The 17,836-nt window shown below is 39.4% G+C and overlaps 1 protein-coding gene across 2 annotated transcripts in view; it reads right to left on the bottom strand.

The window, feature by feature from the left end:
• The window catches only part of nom1 (nucleolar protein with MIF4G domain 1), a 198,335-nt gene that overhangs the window by 17,355 nt on the left and 163,144 nt on the right, over nt 1–17,836 (bottom strand). For both annotated transcript variants that reach the window (XM_048614759.1, XM_020512134.2), the window contains exons 6-8: nt 14,207–14,317; nt 3,647–3,808; nt 1,569–1,690 (exon numbers count right to left, since the gene is read on the bottom strand). In XM_048614759.1, the coding sequence (XP_048470716.1) occupies nt 1,569–1,690; nt 3,647–3,808; nt 14,207–14,317 (395 nt within the window). The remainder of the gene's footprint in view (nt 1–1,568; nt 1,691–3,646; nt 3,809–14,206; nt 14,318–17,836) is intronic.

Genomic DNA, 17,836 nt, shown 5'->3' with positions numbered 1-17,836 from the left:
AAAATCTAAGGGAAAAATCAAATTAAGATCATAACTTAAATGTTAAATTTGGCTTAATTGCATGTAGTGGTGGAAAAAAAATATACTGAATACATGGCTTGAAGTGGTAAAAGAAAATTATTTGAAAACTATGCTAAATTATATAAACTCAACCACAAAGATGATTAGTACAATAACAAAGAGGCTAAACTGAAGTTACACAAGACACTCGTCAGACCTCAACTGGAGAGCTGTGTACATTTCTGGCTATCACAGTATAGGAAAGATGAGAATGTATTGGAGAGAGTGGGGAAGAAATTTATAAAAGTGGTTCCAGGGATGAGAAACTTCGGTTCTGACGACAGATTTGAATGCGCCCGGGGCTGTTCTCCTGAGACAGAAGGTGGCTAAAAGGAGATCTGTTAAGAGTTTTCAAAATCATGATGTGTCCACAAAGAGTAGACAGAGATTGGCCCATTGAGCTAGCTCCATTTCCTGGCCTCCTACCTGAACTCTATGTTGAGCTGCCAAAACACCATGATAAACGCAACATTTTAAAAAGGCTTAATGGCTCTTGAAGTCAGTGAATTTGCACTGAAACCATTTGATTAAATAGGATTTGATTTAAAAACACAATGGAAGGAATATACAAGTTATTTAGCTTTGTGGGCTGTACAGATGCATACATTGGATGCTCTGGTGAAATATAAAACACAAAAATCAGTGTTCTTGTCAATTTGCATCCATAAAATGCTGAGATTAATAAATCTTCTTTTAACTCAGGACTAAACACCTGGACGTTTGGAGGGCCAGAGTGTCAGGAAGGGTGCCATATGAGACACACGCTTGCAACAGGGAACGGCATGAATACGGCAAGAAAAAGATAGAAATGTGCCAAGTAAAATAAGAAATGAGACTCAATTCTGGTCTTCAAGGACTTGCAACTGCAGTTATTTTCCCATATTAATGTACAGTATTAGACTATTTCAAACTGCTCAGAAAGTAAATAACTTTTCAAACAGTAATAGTTGTCATTTAGGCAAATATTGCACTCAAATAATACAAAAGAGCTATGACAGGAAGTTGTCACTTGATGTGTTTTTGTTGAGGAATAAATGTTGACTAGATTATCTGTAATCTCTAACCTTTTGGAAGCAGACCCTTAGGTAATTGATCATGTATCAAATGAAAAATGATACCTTCAACAAAGCTTGTGGTGGAGCTTAAATTTTATATGGTTCAAATTTGTTACTAACCATACCAACACAAAGAATGCTAGAGAAATTGAGCAGGTCTGGCAGCATCTATGGATAGAGAGAAAATATTAACTTTGAGTCTGTCATGACTCTTCTTCAGAACTAGTTCTGAAGCATCATACCAGACTTGAAAATGTTAAAACTTTGTTTCTCTCTCCACAGATATTGCCAGACCTGCTAAGTTTCACCAGCATTCTGCATTTGCAGTATCTCGCTATCATGTTCACAGTATAGCATTTTTATAGAAATGTAATCTAACATTTGTCATTCTAGCTGCAGTAAGTTTTTTTTTACAAAAGACTAAATTCAGCAAAGCTAAGATTAGATACTGACCTTAAAAGTTTTTCAAAAGCATCCAAATAATCTTCACTGGTCATCATGACACAAAAGATGTTCTTCCTTATATCTGTATTCATCCTTTGTTTGTGTGCAAGTTCCATAATTTTTCCACTTACCTAAAAAGTAATGAATAGTACTATGTCAACAGTACAGAAACATTGACTGCAGTTAAGGACTATAATATTTTCCTTGGCCTACTTGTTTTAAAATTAGAAATACTTCAAACCAGTTTTCAGAAGGGTTCAACTTTAGCAGTGTGCTTTAATGAACAATTTTAGAATTACATGAAGAGTCAATTAAAAAGTAATAATGATGAGTCTTTTCTGAAATGTTGTAGCTTTTCAGGCCTCTAACAGCAGAATGGTAGTCAGTCATTCACATAACTCCTAACGTAAGTGACAGCTGACTCTCCTCTTCTTAGTTTCTCCATTCTCCTAGTTGCTCTGTGTCAGTTGAGAATTATTCAAAAAATGAAAGACTGAATATTCTCTTATGTCTGCAGCTTTTAAAAAACTAATATCAATAATCAAGTCAGGTCAGAAAAAAAATATACTCTAGAGAACATTTATTTCAAACAAGGGATTTTCATGTCCTGGTTAGTCAGTTTTCTTCAGTTTCAATATCCATAATTCTTTTTTTTTTCAACATTTATGATAGATTTACCCCAACTGTTTTGATCACCTGTGTTCATATATCATCATAAATATAAAACTTGTTTTTTTTTAAAGCCAAACAATTTATGAATTCATTTTTTCTTTGCAAGTCATGATCAGTGGTTCAGACTGATAATCATGAACTATATACAATATGACTGCAGAAGAGACTAAAGTTTCATGGAAGAAATAGTGCTGACAGATGTAAAATTTCAGGAGATATAAATGACAAAGTTGATGCTTGTAATGTAGAAGGACACCTGGAGAATTGACCAGCACAAACAGAGGCAAAAAAAGGGAAATTAAAAAGAGATTTTGAAAAACAACACACAATCCAAAGACAAACTATTTAATGGTGCCATGATAGCATGAACTGAGACAAGGTTAAAAGACAGAAGGCAGAGAGCAGGAGCAAGTGAATTTTGCATGACGCTCCAGGAATCCTCAGGTCTTCCGTTTTCTTCACATATGACACAGGTTGAAAAGAAATTACATGAAATAAGTAAAAGGTACCAAATTTTGTGGCATGGGAGACGAGAAATGGCAAACTGTGAGGAATAATGCAGGAAGCTGAATTAAAGAGGATTAGAGATCACCCAAAATAATCAAACTTTTGTCTTTGTTTAGGAAAGACACAAGATTTAAATATAGCCCATGTAGTGTAATTCTTGATGTAATGTTCAAATTACCACAGTGCTTGAGGCAGTAAAAAATTCTGATCAACGCAGTGGCCCGAAAGTGTATCAAACAAAAAAAAATTTAAAAAGTCATGAAAGAGAAAGTTAGAAATATTTCATGAAATGATCCTTAAAATATGGATTGCTTTTCTACAAATGCCTACTAAAACTGATTTAATTACAACATGAGGAATTAACCAAACATGGAAGAAATGTAATCTGGGAAATTAGATTACAATAGAGTGTTCCAACAGAGGAAGCTGCCAACTTCAAGGAGAAAATTACCTCCTTGTGTACCAAAATTCTTGCAATTCTTCTCAAAGCAGGAAGTTTTTCAATATATAGCTCAAATCTAATTACTCGATGTGTTTAACTGACACATTGATATGTGCTCAGTGCCAAATGGTAATACCATTTCATTAACTGAAAATATAGAACAAAATACAGATTAATGACATGCTGGAAGTAACTCAAAATTAAAACATTTGGTCATACAGGGTTATTATATAAACATAGAAAGTAAGAGAAGTAGGCTACTTGAACCTGCTCTGCCATTCTTTATGAACATGGCTGATCCTCCAGCTGAATAACCCATTCCTGCTTTTACCCCATATCTTTGATTCCTTTAGCTCCCAGCGCTACATCCTTAAGAAAATCTAACTGACTACTTATAAAATGGAGGAATTAATAAAACCATAATAATAACTTCATACCATTATACATTAGCAACTGAAATGCTAACCTCTCCAACAGCAACGTTTTGCTGCGTTTTAGCACTTGTGTTATCGATCATGGGAATACCACTCCATGAAGATCCCACAATCCACCACCGTCCGACTTGGTCTGCTGTCAGCAGGTTTTCTAATGTTGCACGGAGGAGGAAGTCACCACGGCTGTTGTGAATCTGCAGGGACACGACAGATAATGCAACATGCTTTCTTTCAACATCAATGCATATTTTAAAATAGTACGATTTCAAGATTGTGTTCTTTTATTTCTATGAAGGGACTATTAAAGAACCCCTGGTGTGTTGCTGCAACTCATTCTGCAGACAGTACATAGCCCAGCCACAGTAGATTGGTAGAAGTCTAGTATCCACAAACACAATGCAACTGTTACACCATTAGCTGGCTTGCCACTTGGCTTACTAATGCATGATAGAAGCCATATATATTCACTTTTAGAAATCCTTCTTCTGATGGAAGCAGAACATGTCCAAGAATTACACTTTTTTGAATTCAAGAAAAGAGTGGGTACAATAGCATTCTCCATGGCCACTCCTTCACAGTGTCGACTTGCCAACCAATCAGTATCCATTTTAATGCAGTTTAAATTGTTGTTCCCAGTGAAATTTGACATTCTTGCATTGAAACGGAGTGCCAGATGAAATGACTTAACAGTATGTCCCTTTTATTCTAGCAATACTCATTGATAAACAATAGAATGATAATGTTAATGGAACCACAATATAGCTGAAACTGAAGCTAATTTCTCATTTCTTGTGTTTTATGCACACACTATTGGAGAAGTACCTAAATTGACATCTAAAAGCCATGGTATATTTTTGGTAAAATGTTTGATTTTCCACATCTTCCTTAAAAAAAAAATCTCTCTCCTCACAGTGATCTGGCTTTGTAAAACAGTTGTGTTGCATTCGGCGAGTCCAGATGTTCCACAGAATTAAGTTTTGCATTTTACTTACAACCAAATAATGAAGTTAAGAAAAACATAACAAGATCACATATTGTTTATTTTTCAGTCTATAAAACAAATTCAGCCTAGTAATACAGTAGCAATAAAACACATAGCATCTGAAGTGGTCTTGTAATGGTCCCTTTTAACTGTCAAGTAAACATGCATGTTAACAACCTTTGTTATACCAAACAGACACATTTACAGTCTGGATATAAAGACAAATTCATTTCTCAAAGAGAGTAACATTAACCTTTTCATAAGAGTAATGTACAGTCATGGTTAAACAGGATTTTGTGTAGCGTTTTCTGCTTCTACGACTCTCTTAATGCAAGACAGGTAAAGAGACTGGAGAATAGATAAGGGTCAACAATTCTGTTTTACAATATTGTTATATACATTGTATAAGAATATATCAGGGGCTCACAGCAGGACTTAGACCCACAAAATATAGCATGACACCTTGAAGACTCAACGGGGATTAAACATGGCAAGGGATAGCATGAGGCTTCAGACCCTCAGATTTGTATCTGGGTGTCCATAACATTTCTAACAAGCAAGTGAATTGTCCTACATATTTATTTCTATTTGAGCTGACATGATCGCCATTACACAGAAATCGCTGGAAGGTGCTAATGCTGGGATTGGTCTGATAAGTAGGGATGTAAATAATATTGAGAGATGAACCGAGTTCTCAAGAACAAGATGTAGAATTTGTTTGGTTAGAGGTAAGAAATAGCAAAGGCAGCAAGTCAACTGAGACAGCAGTTTATAGGCCTCCTATTTGTAATGCCACTAAGATTGGGTTACAGGTGGGATAAAAACAATGTTTACCAAGAAAGGTGCTGCTCCATTCAGATTGATAAAGTCAAATTTAGTGTGCTTTTGGGACATTTCCTTACATTAGCATGCTCTACAGCCAACCAGAGAGCAGGCTATTTTTGACTTAAGGACAAAGAGACAGGATTAATTAAATACCTCAGTGAATCAACCTCTGGGTAGTAGTGATCAGAACATGACTGAATTTCAGATTCTCTCTGGGTAGAGAGGGGTGGATTTGACTCTAGTGTTTTAAACATCAATAAAAGTAATTCCAAGGCTATGACGACAGAACTGACTAATGTGAAGTGGGAAAATAGATGAATGGATAGGTGAATAGAAATGCAATGATAGACGTTTCAGGATATATTTCCAAAATGTTCAAAGACGTATTCAAGTGAGAATAGGATGACTGCACCAGCTGTGGCTAACTGAGTAAGTTAAAGCTTATATCAAATTGAAAAATGGTGCTTAATCGTACTCAGGACACTCCCCACAACTCTTTCTCCAGTATTGATAACAAAAGAATGCTGGACATCACAGCAGGTCAGGCAGCATCTATGGACAGACAGCAAGCTAATGTTTCAAGTCTAGATGACCCTTCATCAGAGCTCCTGATCTGCTATGATGTCCAGCATTTTTTGTTCTTAGTACAGATTCCAACATTTGCAGTAATTTGCTCCTCTTTCTCCAGTACATTCATGACATCAATGTGGCTTCCTTCCCTCATTTGATTCGTCAATTTTGCTTCCAATTTCAACCTGGCTCTCACTTTTACCTCGTCCAGCTTTGATTCCACCATTCCCTTCCTTGACATTTGTTTCCATTTCTGAGGACAGGCTGGTCAGTAATATCCACTTCACACCAGCTCTCCAGTTACCTGGGCTATACATTCTTTGATTTATTGTAGTCACATGTACCTACATACACTGAAAAATCTAAACATCCTCCCACCCTGCATCCTGTGAAGACTCCATTCATTCTTCCAACTTCTCTATCTCCATCACATCTGTTCTGACAATGCCCCCTTCCACTGGGTGGGGGCCTCAGAAATATTTACCTTTTTTCTCAACCATTGATTCCCTGCCACCGTGACTGACAGTGCCCAAGACTGTGTCTTACCTATTTCCCTCACATCTCCTGTCACCTCTTATCTTCCCTTGCACAACAAAGATATGGCCCCCAAGTCCTCACTTTCCACGTCACCAGCCTTTGCAGGCAAAGGATCATAAAGCTATCATTTCTGCCAACTCCAGTGGAACACCACCACCGTAGACACATTCCTGGCTCCTCCCTGGTCAGCATTTCACACGGATCCCTCCCTCCGAGAGACCCTGGTGCACTCTTCCTCCATTCCCACGACACCTTCCTGTGCAATTGCAAAGGTGCAACACTCGCCCGTTTACCTCCTCCCTCCTCACTATCCAAGGCCTCAAACACACCTTCCAAGTGAAGCAGCGATTATCTGCACTTCACTCAATCTAGTTTACTGCTTGCTGCTTAGTGTGGTCTCCTCTGAATTGGGGAGATGAAATGTAGACTGGTTGACAGCTTTACAGAACTCCTATGCTCTGTCTGTAAAAGTGACCCCAAATTTCCAGTTGCCTGCCTCTGTGACACACCACGTTCCCTGGCCAACACCTTTGACTCAGGCCTGCTGTAGAAGTCCAGAAAGACTCAGTGCAAGCTAGAAGAACAACATCTCATCTTTCGCTTGGGAACCCAGTAATCTTAAGGAATCAATATCAAGTTCAATAATTTTAGGGTCTGAACACCTCCTTTCATGTCCTTTACCCACCCCAACACCCTAGGGTCTGTCACGACAGACTGCTTTCAGCACAGCTAATCACTGTCTCTATTATTAGCTTTTCTCCTTCCCTGGCTTACAATGTGCCATCCCTTTGTTTCCCTAACTAGCTCTCTCTCTCTGTGCTCCATTCTCTACCTATTCGCTCAACCTGTTCCCCCAACTCCATCCCGCCATCAGCATAAATACCACCTTTTTGTAGCTATCAGTTCTGAACTATGTTGCTGAACTCAAAACCTTGAATCTATGTTCTCGCCACAGATGCTGCTAGACCTGCTCAATTTCTCTAGTAATAGCTGCTTCATTTCAGATTTCAAGCACTTGTAGTTTTTTTGCTTTTATTTTAGCTCCCATTCCTGATGGACTTCACCTTTAAGCTCTGAAAGAAATGGCTATGGAGGTAATAGATGCACTGTTTTAAATTTTCCAGAATTCCCTAGAGTCTGGAAAAGTCCTATTTAATTAGAAAATACCAAACATAATCATGTATTCAAGAAAGCTACTTAGACAAACTTATGTCATAGGGAAAATGCTACAATGTATTACAGCAGGGCACTTGGAAAACCTTAAAGCAATTATGCAGAGTCAACATGGTTTTGTGGAAGTAATATCTTTGGGGAAATAACAGGCCATGTAGATTCAGGGGATTTCGTAAGTCTGGAGTACTTCGATTTCCAAGAGATGTTTTATAAAGCACATCAACATTGCTACATAAAATAAGAACTAATGGTGTATGGGGAAAATGTAATATGATGGATATAGGAAGCAGAGAATAGGGGCAAAAGGATTAGAGGGATATGGGCCAGGAGCAGGTAGGTGGGACTAGTTTAGTTGGGATTATGTTTAGCATTGACTGGTTGGACTCAAGGGTCTGTCTCCATGCTGTAGGACGATGGCTGTATGATTATGGCTTTATGTAACTTGTCGACTGCCACAGTGATTAGTGCTGTCGTTTCAATTATTTGCCATCTTTTTATCAATGCAATAAGAATGTTCCGTTCAGTTTATTAAGAAAGAGGGAGATGATGCAGACACGGATAATGAACGTGCAGGACTTGCAGATGAGATATGAATCAATTTATGAAAAAAAATTCTAAAAATCTTCTTTAGGACTTATTATTCCTTCTGTTTATACTAAAAATCATTAGATTAATATAACTGTGTGCAGCTCCTCTTATCTATTCTATCAAAACAGGACTTTGAAGGACTCAGTATCAGTAGTTTGTACCATTTATAATTAAAAAAAGGGACAAGAACAACCAGAAAGAGCTGCCAATGAATAGAATTTTGAGGTTTTTTTAACATTCAGTGCATACACTACAAATAAATGTTGCATCTGATTTCATTTCAATTTCAGATAAAGCGTACATATGGGAATCCCTTCAAAGCTTTCCTTTAACTTACATTTTCTAAAAAAAAACCAGCTTGAAATATCAATAGATCACAAGTTTCCTTTAAAAACAACCCAAAACAATTTTGACCAAGATCTTTGTATCCGCATTAGCTGCAGGAAAGGTCCTGGAGGTCTGGCAAGTAGCTAATGTTATTCGTCTATTCAAGAAGGGAAATAGGGATAATCCAGCAAACTATAGACCAATGAGTCTTACATTGGTGGTTGGGAAGCTATTGGAGAGAATTTTTAGGGATAGGATTTACATGCATTTGGAAAAGCATGGCCAAATTAGAGATAGTCAGCATGGCTTTGTGCAGGGCAGGTCATATCTTACTAAATTGGATTGATTGTGAAGTGACTGATTTTGGAAGGTCGAATTTGAACGCAGAATACAGGGTTAATGGCAGGATTCTTGGCAGCGTGGAGGAACAGAGGGATCTTGGGGTCCATGTCCATAGATCCCTCAAAGTTGCTCCCCAAGTTGATAGGGTTGTAAAGAAGGCGTATGGTGTGTTGGCTTTCATTGGCAGGGGAACTGAGTTTAAGAGCTGCGAGGTTATGCTGCAGCTCTATAAAACCCTGGTTAGACCACACTTGGAATAGTGTGTTCAGTTCTGGTTGCCTCATTATATGAAGGATGTGGAAGCTTTAGAGAGGGTGCAGAGGAGATTTACCAGGATGCTGCCTGGACTGAAGGGCAGGTCCTACGAGGAAAGGTGGAGGGAGCTAGGGCTTCTCTCATTGGAGTGAAGAAGGATGAGAGGTGACTTGATAGAGGTGTACAAGGTGATGACAGGCATACATAGAGTGGATAGCCAGAGACTTTTTCCCAGGGCGGAAATGACTATTACAAGGGGGAATAATATTAAGGTGATTGGAGGAAGGTATAGGAGAGATGTCAGAGGTAGGTTTTTTTACACAGAGTCGTGGGTGTGGAATGCACGGCCTGCGGTGGTAGTGGAGTCAGGTACATTAGGGACATTTAAGCAACTCTTGGACGATAATAAAATGAAGGATATGAAGGTTAGTTTAAGTTAAGATAAAAAGTTGGCACAACATCGTGGTCCGAAGGGCCTGTACTAAGCTGTACTGTTTTACTTGCTATGTTCAAGGTGGTGACAAAGGTGATCGGTGAGAATACAGTACTGGATGTTGGCTACATGGATTTTAGTAAGGCTTTTGACAAGGTCCCTTGTGGAAGGCTCATCCAGAAGATTAAGGTGCACGGGATCCATGGTGACTTGGCCATGTGGATTCAAAATTGGCTTGTCTGTACAAGGCGGAGGGTAGTGGTGGAAGGGTGTTTTTCAGTCTGGAGGTCTGTGACTAATCGTGTTCAGCAGGGATCCGTACTGGGACCTCTGCTGTTTGTGATATATATAAATGAGTTGGATGAAAAGGTGGTGGATGGCATGCTTGCCTTTATTAGTCTGGGAATTGAGTACAAGAGTCAGGATGTCATGTTGCAGCTTTATAAGACTTTGGTTAGACACACTTAAGGAGTATTGCGTTCAATTCATGTTGCCACATTACAGGAAGAAGGTAGTGGCTTTGGAGAGGATGCAGAAGAGGTTTACCAGGATGCTGCCTGAATTAGAGGGTACGAACTGTAAGGAGGCTAGAAAAACTCAGGTTGTTTTCTCTGGAGCAGTAGAGGCTGAGGGGAGACTTGATAGAAGTCTATAAAATTATGAGATGCATAGATAGGGTTGACGGTCTAAAACTAGAGGGCATGCATTTAAGGTGAAAGGGGGAAAGCTCAAAGGAGACGCGAGGGGCAAGTTTTTTTTTTACACAGGAAGTGGTAGGAGTGTGGAATGCACTGCCAGTGGGGGTGCTGGTGCTGGTGGTGGAGGCAGATACGATGGGGTCGTTTAAGAGATTTTTAAGATAAGCAAATGAATATACAAGGAATAGAGGGACATGGACCAAGGGCAGGCAGAAGAGATTAGTTTAATTTAGTGTCACGTTTAGCACAACATTTTGGGCCAAAGGTCCAGTTTCTGTGCTGTACAGTTCTATGTTCTAAAATATAAACATCAAAGTTCATGGGAGAAGTGCTGCAAGTCTGATATCATTTATTTTACTTAAAAGGTAAAGTTGACTAGTCCTCCTGGACCACAAGTCTATTCTCTCATCACAACTTGAAGGTCACCATGCCTCAGGCGAGGGCACAGGTTGAGAAGGAGAGCCTTCACGGTAACCTCAGCTATCGCTGGAATTGAACCTATGCCATTGGTGTCATTCTGCATCACAAACCATCCATCCAACTAACTGAGCTAACTGACTTGACTGGTATGCTCAAATGCTAATGAAGAATTTCCATTTTAAATCTGTCTGTGTTTGGTGAAAGGAGCAGGTGAGACTTCAACCTAGAGCTCCTGGCTCAGAGGTAGGGACCAACAAGAGCCCAATGTTTGATGCAAAGATACCAGTTCGTACTGCAAGCCACTTTTCATGAATTATCCTAACCATCCACATATTGCCACCTAGTGGATCTACAGCGCCTGACAATTTCTCAGAGGTGGTCAGCTGCCTGAATAAAAAGACATCTCCAAATTCAGAAAGACAAGCGGGATATTCGGTTGAAGCTCCAACCCCATCTGACTCTGTCAAACATTTTGTTCACGTCTCAGACAGTAAACTATATATACCCAAATTAAAAAAAAACAAATTCCACATCAACCTTTCTAACCTAACGTATCAACCCTGCCCTGACTGCTGATGGTAACCAAACCTCTACTATTAGCCGTGTACAACAACATTCCTCTGAAATACCTGCTCCTGAAAACATTCTTCCTTCAAATGCTGTGCAGTGTGCCCATTCGATTTACAATTGGTGAAATTCCCTGTTCATGGAAAACAACTGTTGTTCACATAAAATATATGATTTCAATCTTCATGTTTTTCAAGTCCAGACTGGTCTATATTTTGCACGTTTAACATGTTAGCCAGTTTCTTATTCGGCTATAGCTAATTTATTTTTAACTTGACAAGTATATATTTCAGATATTGGCTGACTCAATTATTAGTACTCTGAAATACTTACGATAAAAGTTCAAGAACAACTTTCATTGCACTTATAAACACAGGAAAATCTAAGACTAAAATTGACAGAGCAAAAGAACGAAATTTTTAGATGGACATTTAAAAGCTCTGTCAGAGATTTAGCTTTTAAAGGAGGGTATAAAAGGATGACAAAAAGGCAGAGTGTTTTAAAGGAGGGAATTCCAGAGTTTAAGGCCTAGATGGCGAAACCGCAGCTGCCAATAGTCAGGCAAAGATACTGGGGTGTTAACTGCAGATTCGCTGTTTCTTTTTATGCAGGGGACATGGCATTGTGGGGCAGTGATCGTGTCCCTACCTCTGGACCAGAAGGTCAGAGTTTAAATCCCACTAGCTCCAGAGATATTTTCAACTTTAAAATACTTTGTTTTTACACAATGGTAAACGCTTGGTGAGGACAACAGCATCCATTTACTTCTGCTGCTTTTGTCCAATGGCTGTGAATTAGACTGAAATTTGTTGACTCAGATGAGAGCTCCATGGCAGCGTTCCTACCTTTGGGCCTGGGTTTCAGCCCCACCTGCCTTGAAAGTGTGCCCAATTCATTTTCTTCTTTAGATAAAATATATTTGGAGACACTAATTGAAACTGTGGAGGGATTAAGTTGAGTAATATATGGCTCCAATGGTAAACTCCATAAAGAAATGCAAAGATTGGCCTCAGTGCCATCCTTCTAACAATGGCTTTTCACAATCCCACTTTTCACAACAGTGGGATGCACAAAGGAAGAGTAGGAGGAATACGAAGTTCTCAGAAGATTATAGTACCGTGAAAAGCGAGAAAGGGAGGGGTATGGGGGAAAGGAAGGATTTAAATGCAAAGCTAGGACCTTTAAAATGAAAAAGTTGTGAACATGAGCTAACATAGGTCACTTTTCACAAGAATGATGGGTGAGAAGTAGAATAGCAGAAGCAGGGTTTTGAATGAACTCCAACTGAGGCAGTAACATTGTAGTAACATCACTAGATTAGTTGTCCAGATAGCCAGGCCGATGTCTGCACAATATCTAGCATCATTCATGACTCCTCAAATCCAGAAGTAGCCTATGTTCATATGCAGAAAATCCTGGACATTAACCAGGGTTGGGCTGATCAGTGGCAAGTAACATTTGCATCACACAAGTGCCAGGCAATGACCATCTCTAACAAGAGAACCTCACCACTGCCCATGAAAATCAATGGCAAAGAACAAGCAGAGGAGAAGGACTAGCTGGACGGTTCTTGTTGAGTGTCCACATAGACATGGTGAGCTGAATAGCCCCCTATGTTTCTAGTACTATTACGTACTGCCCTCACACATTAGATCCTGGGATATATCACATTCATTTATTTGCATTGTCACCAGAAAACTTAATTCACCCTCTAGTGAGATAGTTAATCTGGATCAAACAAATATGATGCAATAAGCTTACAAAGCCTATTAAAAGCACATATCTTTCTTTAGTCTTGTAGCTTCCAAAGTGGAAGTCATGCAACAGCATGATGAAATAGCATGCACGGCAAGGTAACAGGGACTGCGGGCTGGAGGAAGAGACACACACGGTGAGGGAACGTGGGCAGGTGATGAGATCAACTGTAGGACTCTGCAATAGACCAGTCAATCGTGATATTTCTGTAGGTTACCACAGATCTGCAAGGTCTAATGTAGTAAAATTACCATCACTCTCCTTCACTTGCAATTCCAAATCTGCAAACTCTACCAGCTGGAGGCACAAGGGTAGCAGAGGCAGAGAAACACCATAACCAATAAGTTCCACTTCAAGCTACACACCATCCAGACTTGGAATCATATCGCCATTCTGTTCCTTCACTGTTGCTAGGCCAAAATCTTGGAACAGTCTTCCCAACAGGATGTCTTTCCAGTCCAAGGACTGCAACAGCTAAAAGTAACAGCTCACCATAACTTTCTCCAAAGCAATTAGGGATAGGCATTCAAAGCTAATGTAGCTAGCGATAATCAAGTCCCATGAGCAAAACAAACATAAGTTTATGTTTGGTGGGAAATGGCAAGAAAAGCAGTTAGTTGAGTCAGGAGGTAACAAAGCCTTGGATGAAGCTTTTAGTAGAATACAATTATAGATTGTTGAGGCAGAGGCAAAAGCAAAGGTAAGTGATGACACACAGATAGAAGTGAATTGTCTTTGTGATGGAGCAGATATTGAGTTGGAAGCTCAGCTGAGAGACCACCGGGATACGGATATTCTGAACATTATGATACAACCTGATAGTGTAACTAGAAATTGGCAGTAGGGAGTAGAGTTTGAATAGGAGCTTCAAATAGTGACTTTGGCCTTCTTGGTGTGCTGTAAACCTAATATTATCCCTCTGAATGATGTCAGAAGAAATTCACTTCTAGGTGTTGCATGTGCATACTGTCTATGATTCACAGTACCTTTATAAGCAAGTCAAAGTTAGATAAAACTTGTAGCACACATTAATTGGGTACAAATCACAAATTTAATATATTTAATATCCACAAATTTAATATCTTTATAAAGACAGATATTTAAATAGATCACTACATACCAGACTCCTTTGCAGTTTTCGAAGCCTTTCTACAGGTTCGGGATCATAGCCTGGAATTTTTCGCATATCATTATTCTTCAATGCCAGCATTGTTTCCAGCATAAAACGGATCTGAGGGGAAAATGGAGAGTTGCATTGTAATCAGTAGATGCAAAGGAACCCACCGGGCTGTTTTAGTTTTTTCGGCAAACCTAACATACACCAACAGCATAAGTAGTTCATTACTTAAAACTCTCAATTGATTTTCTCACCAAAGTTCATCACATCTGTTCTTAAAAATTAGAGCAGCTTGCAGCCCAAGTTGTCGCCTTGGGCAATCCTATCAGATGATCACACCACGTAGCTGAAGGAGAATTTGTAGGTATCGTGTACTTGGAATTTCAAAGTTGCCACAAAGCTTAATATACAAAATAAGATCTCATGGTATTGGGGGTGGGGGTGGGGCCAAGGATTTCCAAATGAACGTGGTAACATTGGCTAGCAAACCGGAAGCAGAGAGAAAGGCTAAATTGGTCATTATCAAGTTGCCATGCTGCAACTAATCATATGCTACAGGGATCAATGCTGGAACCTCATTTATTTAGAATTGAAATCAATTATATGGATGAAGGGACCGAATGTTTGCTTCCTAAATTCATCGATCACACGGTTAGGTAGGAGAGTAAATTGTAAAAAATGACATAAGCAGATCACAAAGGGATACAAATAGGTAAACCGAGTGGGCAAAAATTTAGCAAATGGAGTGTAATGTGGGAATATGGGAAGTTATCCAATTTAGTAGGGAGAATAGTAAAACAGCACATTGTTTAAATGAAGAGATTTCAAAACCCAGCTGTATGTGTGTGTCCTGGTTTGCAGGTCACAACAAATCAGTATGCAGGTACTGCAAGCGATTAGGGAGGCAAATGGAAAGTTGTCATTTTGGCAAGAAGAATGGACTATCGAAGTACGGATGTTTTGCTACAGTTATACAGGACAATGATGGAATCACATCTAAGAGTACTGTGTACAGTGGTTTGGTCTCATTATTTTAGGAAGTATATAATTGCATGGAAAGCAATGCAGAGGAGGTTCATGTAACAGATTCCTGGGATGAAGGTAATACATCAAATAATGATCTAAAGAAAAATCATTCTGGACTTGAAGCCTTAACTTTGTTTTTCTTTCTCCAGGGAGGCTGTCAGACCTGTCAGTTTGGTTAGAAATCTGCATTTTATTAGAAATGAGATATGGGATGCAATTACTCTGGATCGGAGTCTCTGGAACAGATAGTATAAGGATATGGATTGAAGTAATGTTTCATTGCTTGTTTGGAGATCATTCTGACTGTCATATATTTTGTTTTCTTCTTCTTTTTGAAATCTGAAGGGTCACTGGACCTGAAACATTAACTGCTTTCTCTCCACAGATGCTGCCATATTGTAGGGAGGCGATGGCCTAGTGGTATTATTGCTGGGCTATTAATCCAGAGACCCAGATAGTGTTCTGGGGACTCGGGTTCGAATCTCGCCATGGCAGATGGTGGAATTTCAATTCAATAAAATATCTGGAATTAAGAATCTAATGGGGACCATGAATCCATTGTCAATTGTTGGAAAAACCCATCTCGTTCACGAATGTCCTTTAGGGAAGGAAACTGCCATCCTTACCTGGTCTGGACAACATGTGACTCCAAACCCACAGCAATGCGATTGATGCTGAACTGCCTTCTGGGCAATTAGGGATGGGCAATAAATGCTGCCTGGCCAATGATGCCCTCATCCCGTGAATGAATAATGAAAATAAAACAGCTGAGTTTTTCCAGCAATTTCGATTTTTAGTTCTGCATTCAACCACAACCTGTGAACCCTTGATCCAGCATACCCTCCACTATATTGTGACTATCCAACCAGGAGATCAATATTGGTTCAAAGGAGAGTGTGCTGGAGCAGCGTAAGGTATACTTTAAAATGAGATGTGAATCTGGTGTAGCCAAATACAGGATCATCTGTGTGCCAAACTGTGGAAGCAGCTACTGACTGACAGGGTCAAATGATTTCACATTTTCAACTACTGCACCAGGACTAAGTTCCGCAGTCTTGCCACATAAGAACATAAGAACTAGGAGAAGGAGTAGGCCGTCTGGCCCTTCGAGCCTGCTCCGCCATTCAATAAGATCATGGCTGATCCTTTCGTGGACTCAGATCCACTTACCCACGTTCTCACCGTATCCCTTAATTCCTTTATTGTTCAAAAAAAAATCTACATTTTTTTTTTTAAAAGCATTCACTGAAGTAGCGTCAACTACTTCACTGGGCAAGGAATTCCACAGATTAACAACCCTCTGGGTGAAGAAATTCCTTCTCAGTTCAGTCCTAAATCTGCTCCCTCTAATCTTGAGGCTATGCCCTCTTGTCCTAGCTTCACCTGCCAGTGGAAACATCCTCTCTACTTCTATCTTATCTATTCCCTTCATAATTTTATATGTTTCTATAAGATCCCCCCTCAATCTTCTGAATTCCAATGAATATAATCCCAATCTACTCAGTCTCTCCTCATAAGCCAACCCCCTCAACTCTGGATCAACCTAGTGAACCTCCTTTGCACCCCCTCCAGTGCCAGTATATCCTATTGTGAATGGTGGTGGAAAATTAAACAACTCAGTGAAGATGGCTCCACAAGTAACCCCATACTCAAAAATTGAACAGCCCAGCGTAACAGTGCAAAAGACTAGGTAGCAGTATTTACATCCACCTTCAGTGAGACAGCCAAATTCATGACCCAGCCCAGCCTCCGAGGTCGCCAGTGATACAGATTCCAGTCTTCAACGAATTTGATTCAATCCATGTGCTAACGTGATGAAAATTACTCAATTTACATGTACTAATTTTATTTTTGCAATTTGGGTTCCAAAATGGAGACAGATGGGTGCTGGTTACATTTATTTGCAGTTCCGAAGGGTCTAGGATTGAGCAAATTATTTGAAACTTAGTTAAAAAAAAAAATCAGGGATATATTCAGAAACAAGTTTAATTTCTCTATTGAAAAGAAGTGGAGGGCAGTTCTGGGAACTGATCACGTCGGCATAAAGGTTTCTTTTGTAAAGTTTCCAAAACAAGAGTTTGGTTAGAGTTCTGCAGGTTATTAGAAAGGAGAAACTTTAAGCTCGGAGTTGTGAGATGTTCATCAGACTTGTGAAAGATTCACTGAATTGTCTGCACAATCCATCAAAAAAAAAACTGTCAAGAGTCAGCCATGTAGAAATTTCATGAATTGAAATGGGGTGCAATTTCACAAAGTCGTGTGACATCAAGGAGAATCACCAAAATAGAAATCCATGGGGTTCATGAAGATAAATCAAATCATATCAAGAGCAGAATTATTTATTGTCACGTATACCTAAGGACGGTGAAAAGATTTGTTTACGGGCAGTACAGGCCGATTATAGTAAGGTTATACAGATCATAGAGTGCAAAAAAAAACTTAGAGGCGTACAGGTTACGTTGCACAGGATGTGCGCTAGGCAAGATCAACATTAGCAAGGTCAGTATTATTTGAAGTTGGGAGTCCATTCATTAGTCTAATAATGGCCGGGACGCATTGGGACGTTCCTGAACGTGCTGGTGCATGTGTTCAAGCTTGTGCCTGATG

The sequence above is a fragment of the Rhincodon typus genome, chromosome 2 (assembly GCF_021869965.1).
Source record: "Rhincodon typus isolate 14 chromosome 2, sRhiTyp1.1, whole genome shotgun sequence".
NCBI lineage: Eukaryota > Metazoa > Chordata > Chondrichthyes > Orectolobiformes > Rhincodontidae > Rhincodon > Rhincodon typus.
The sequence above is the reverse complement of the archived record's forward strand: the minus strand, read 5'-3'. Positions and strand labels throughout refer to the sequence as shown.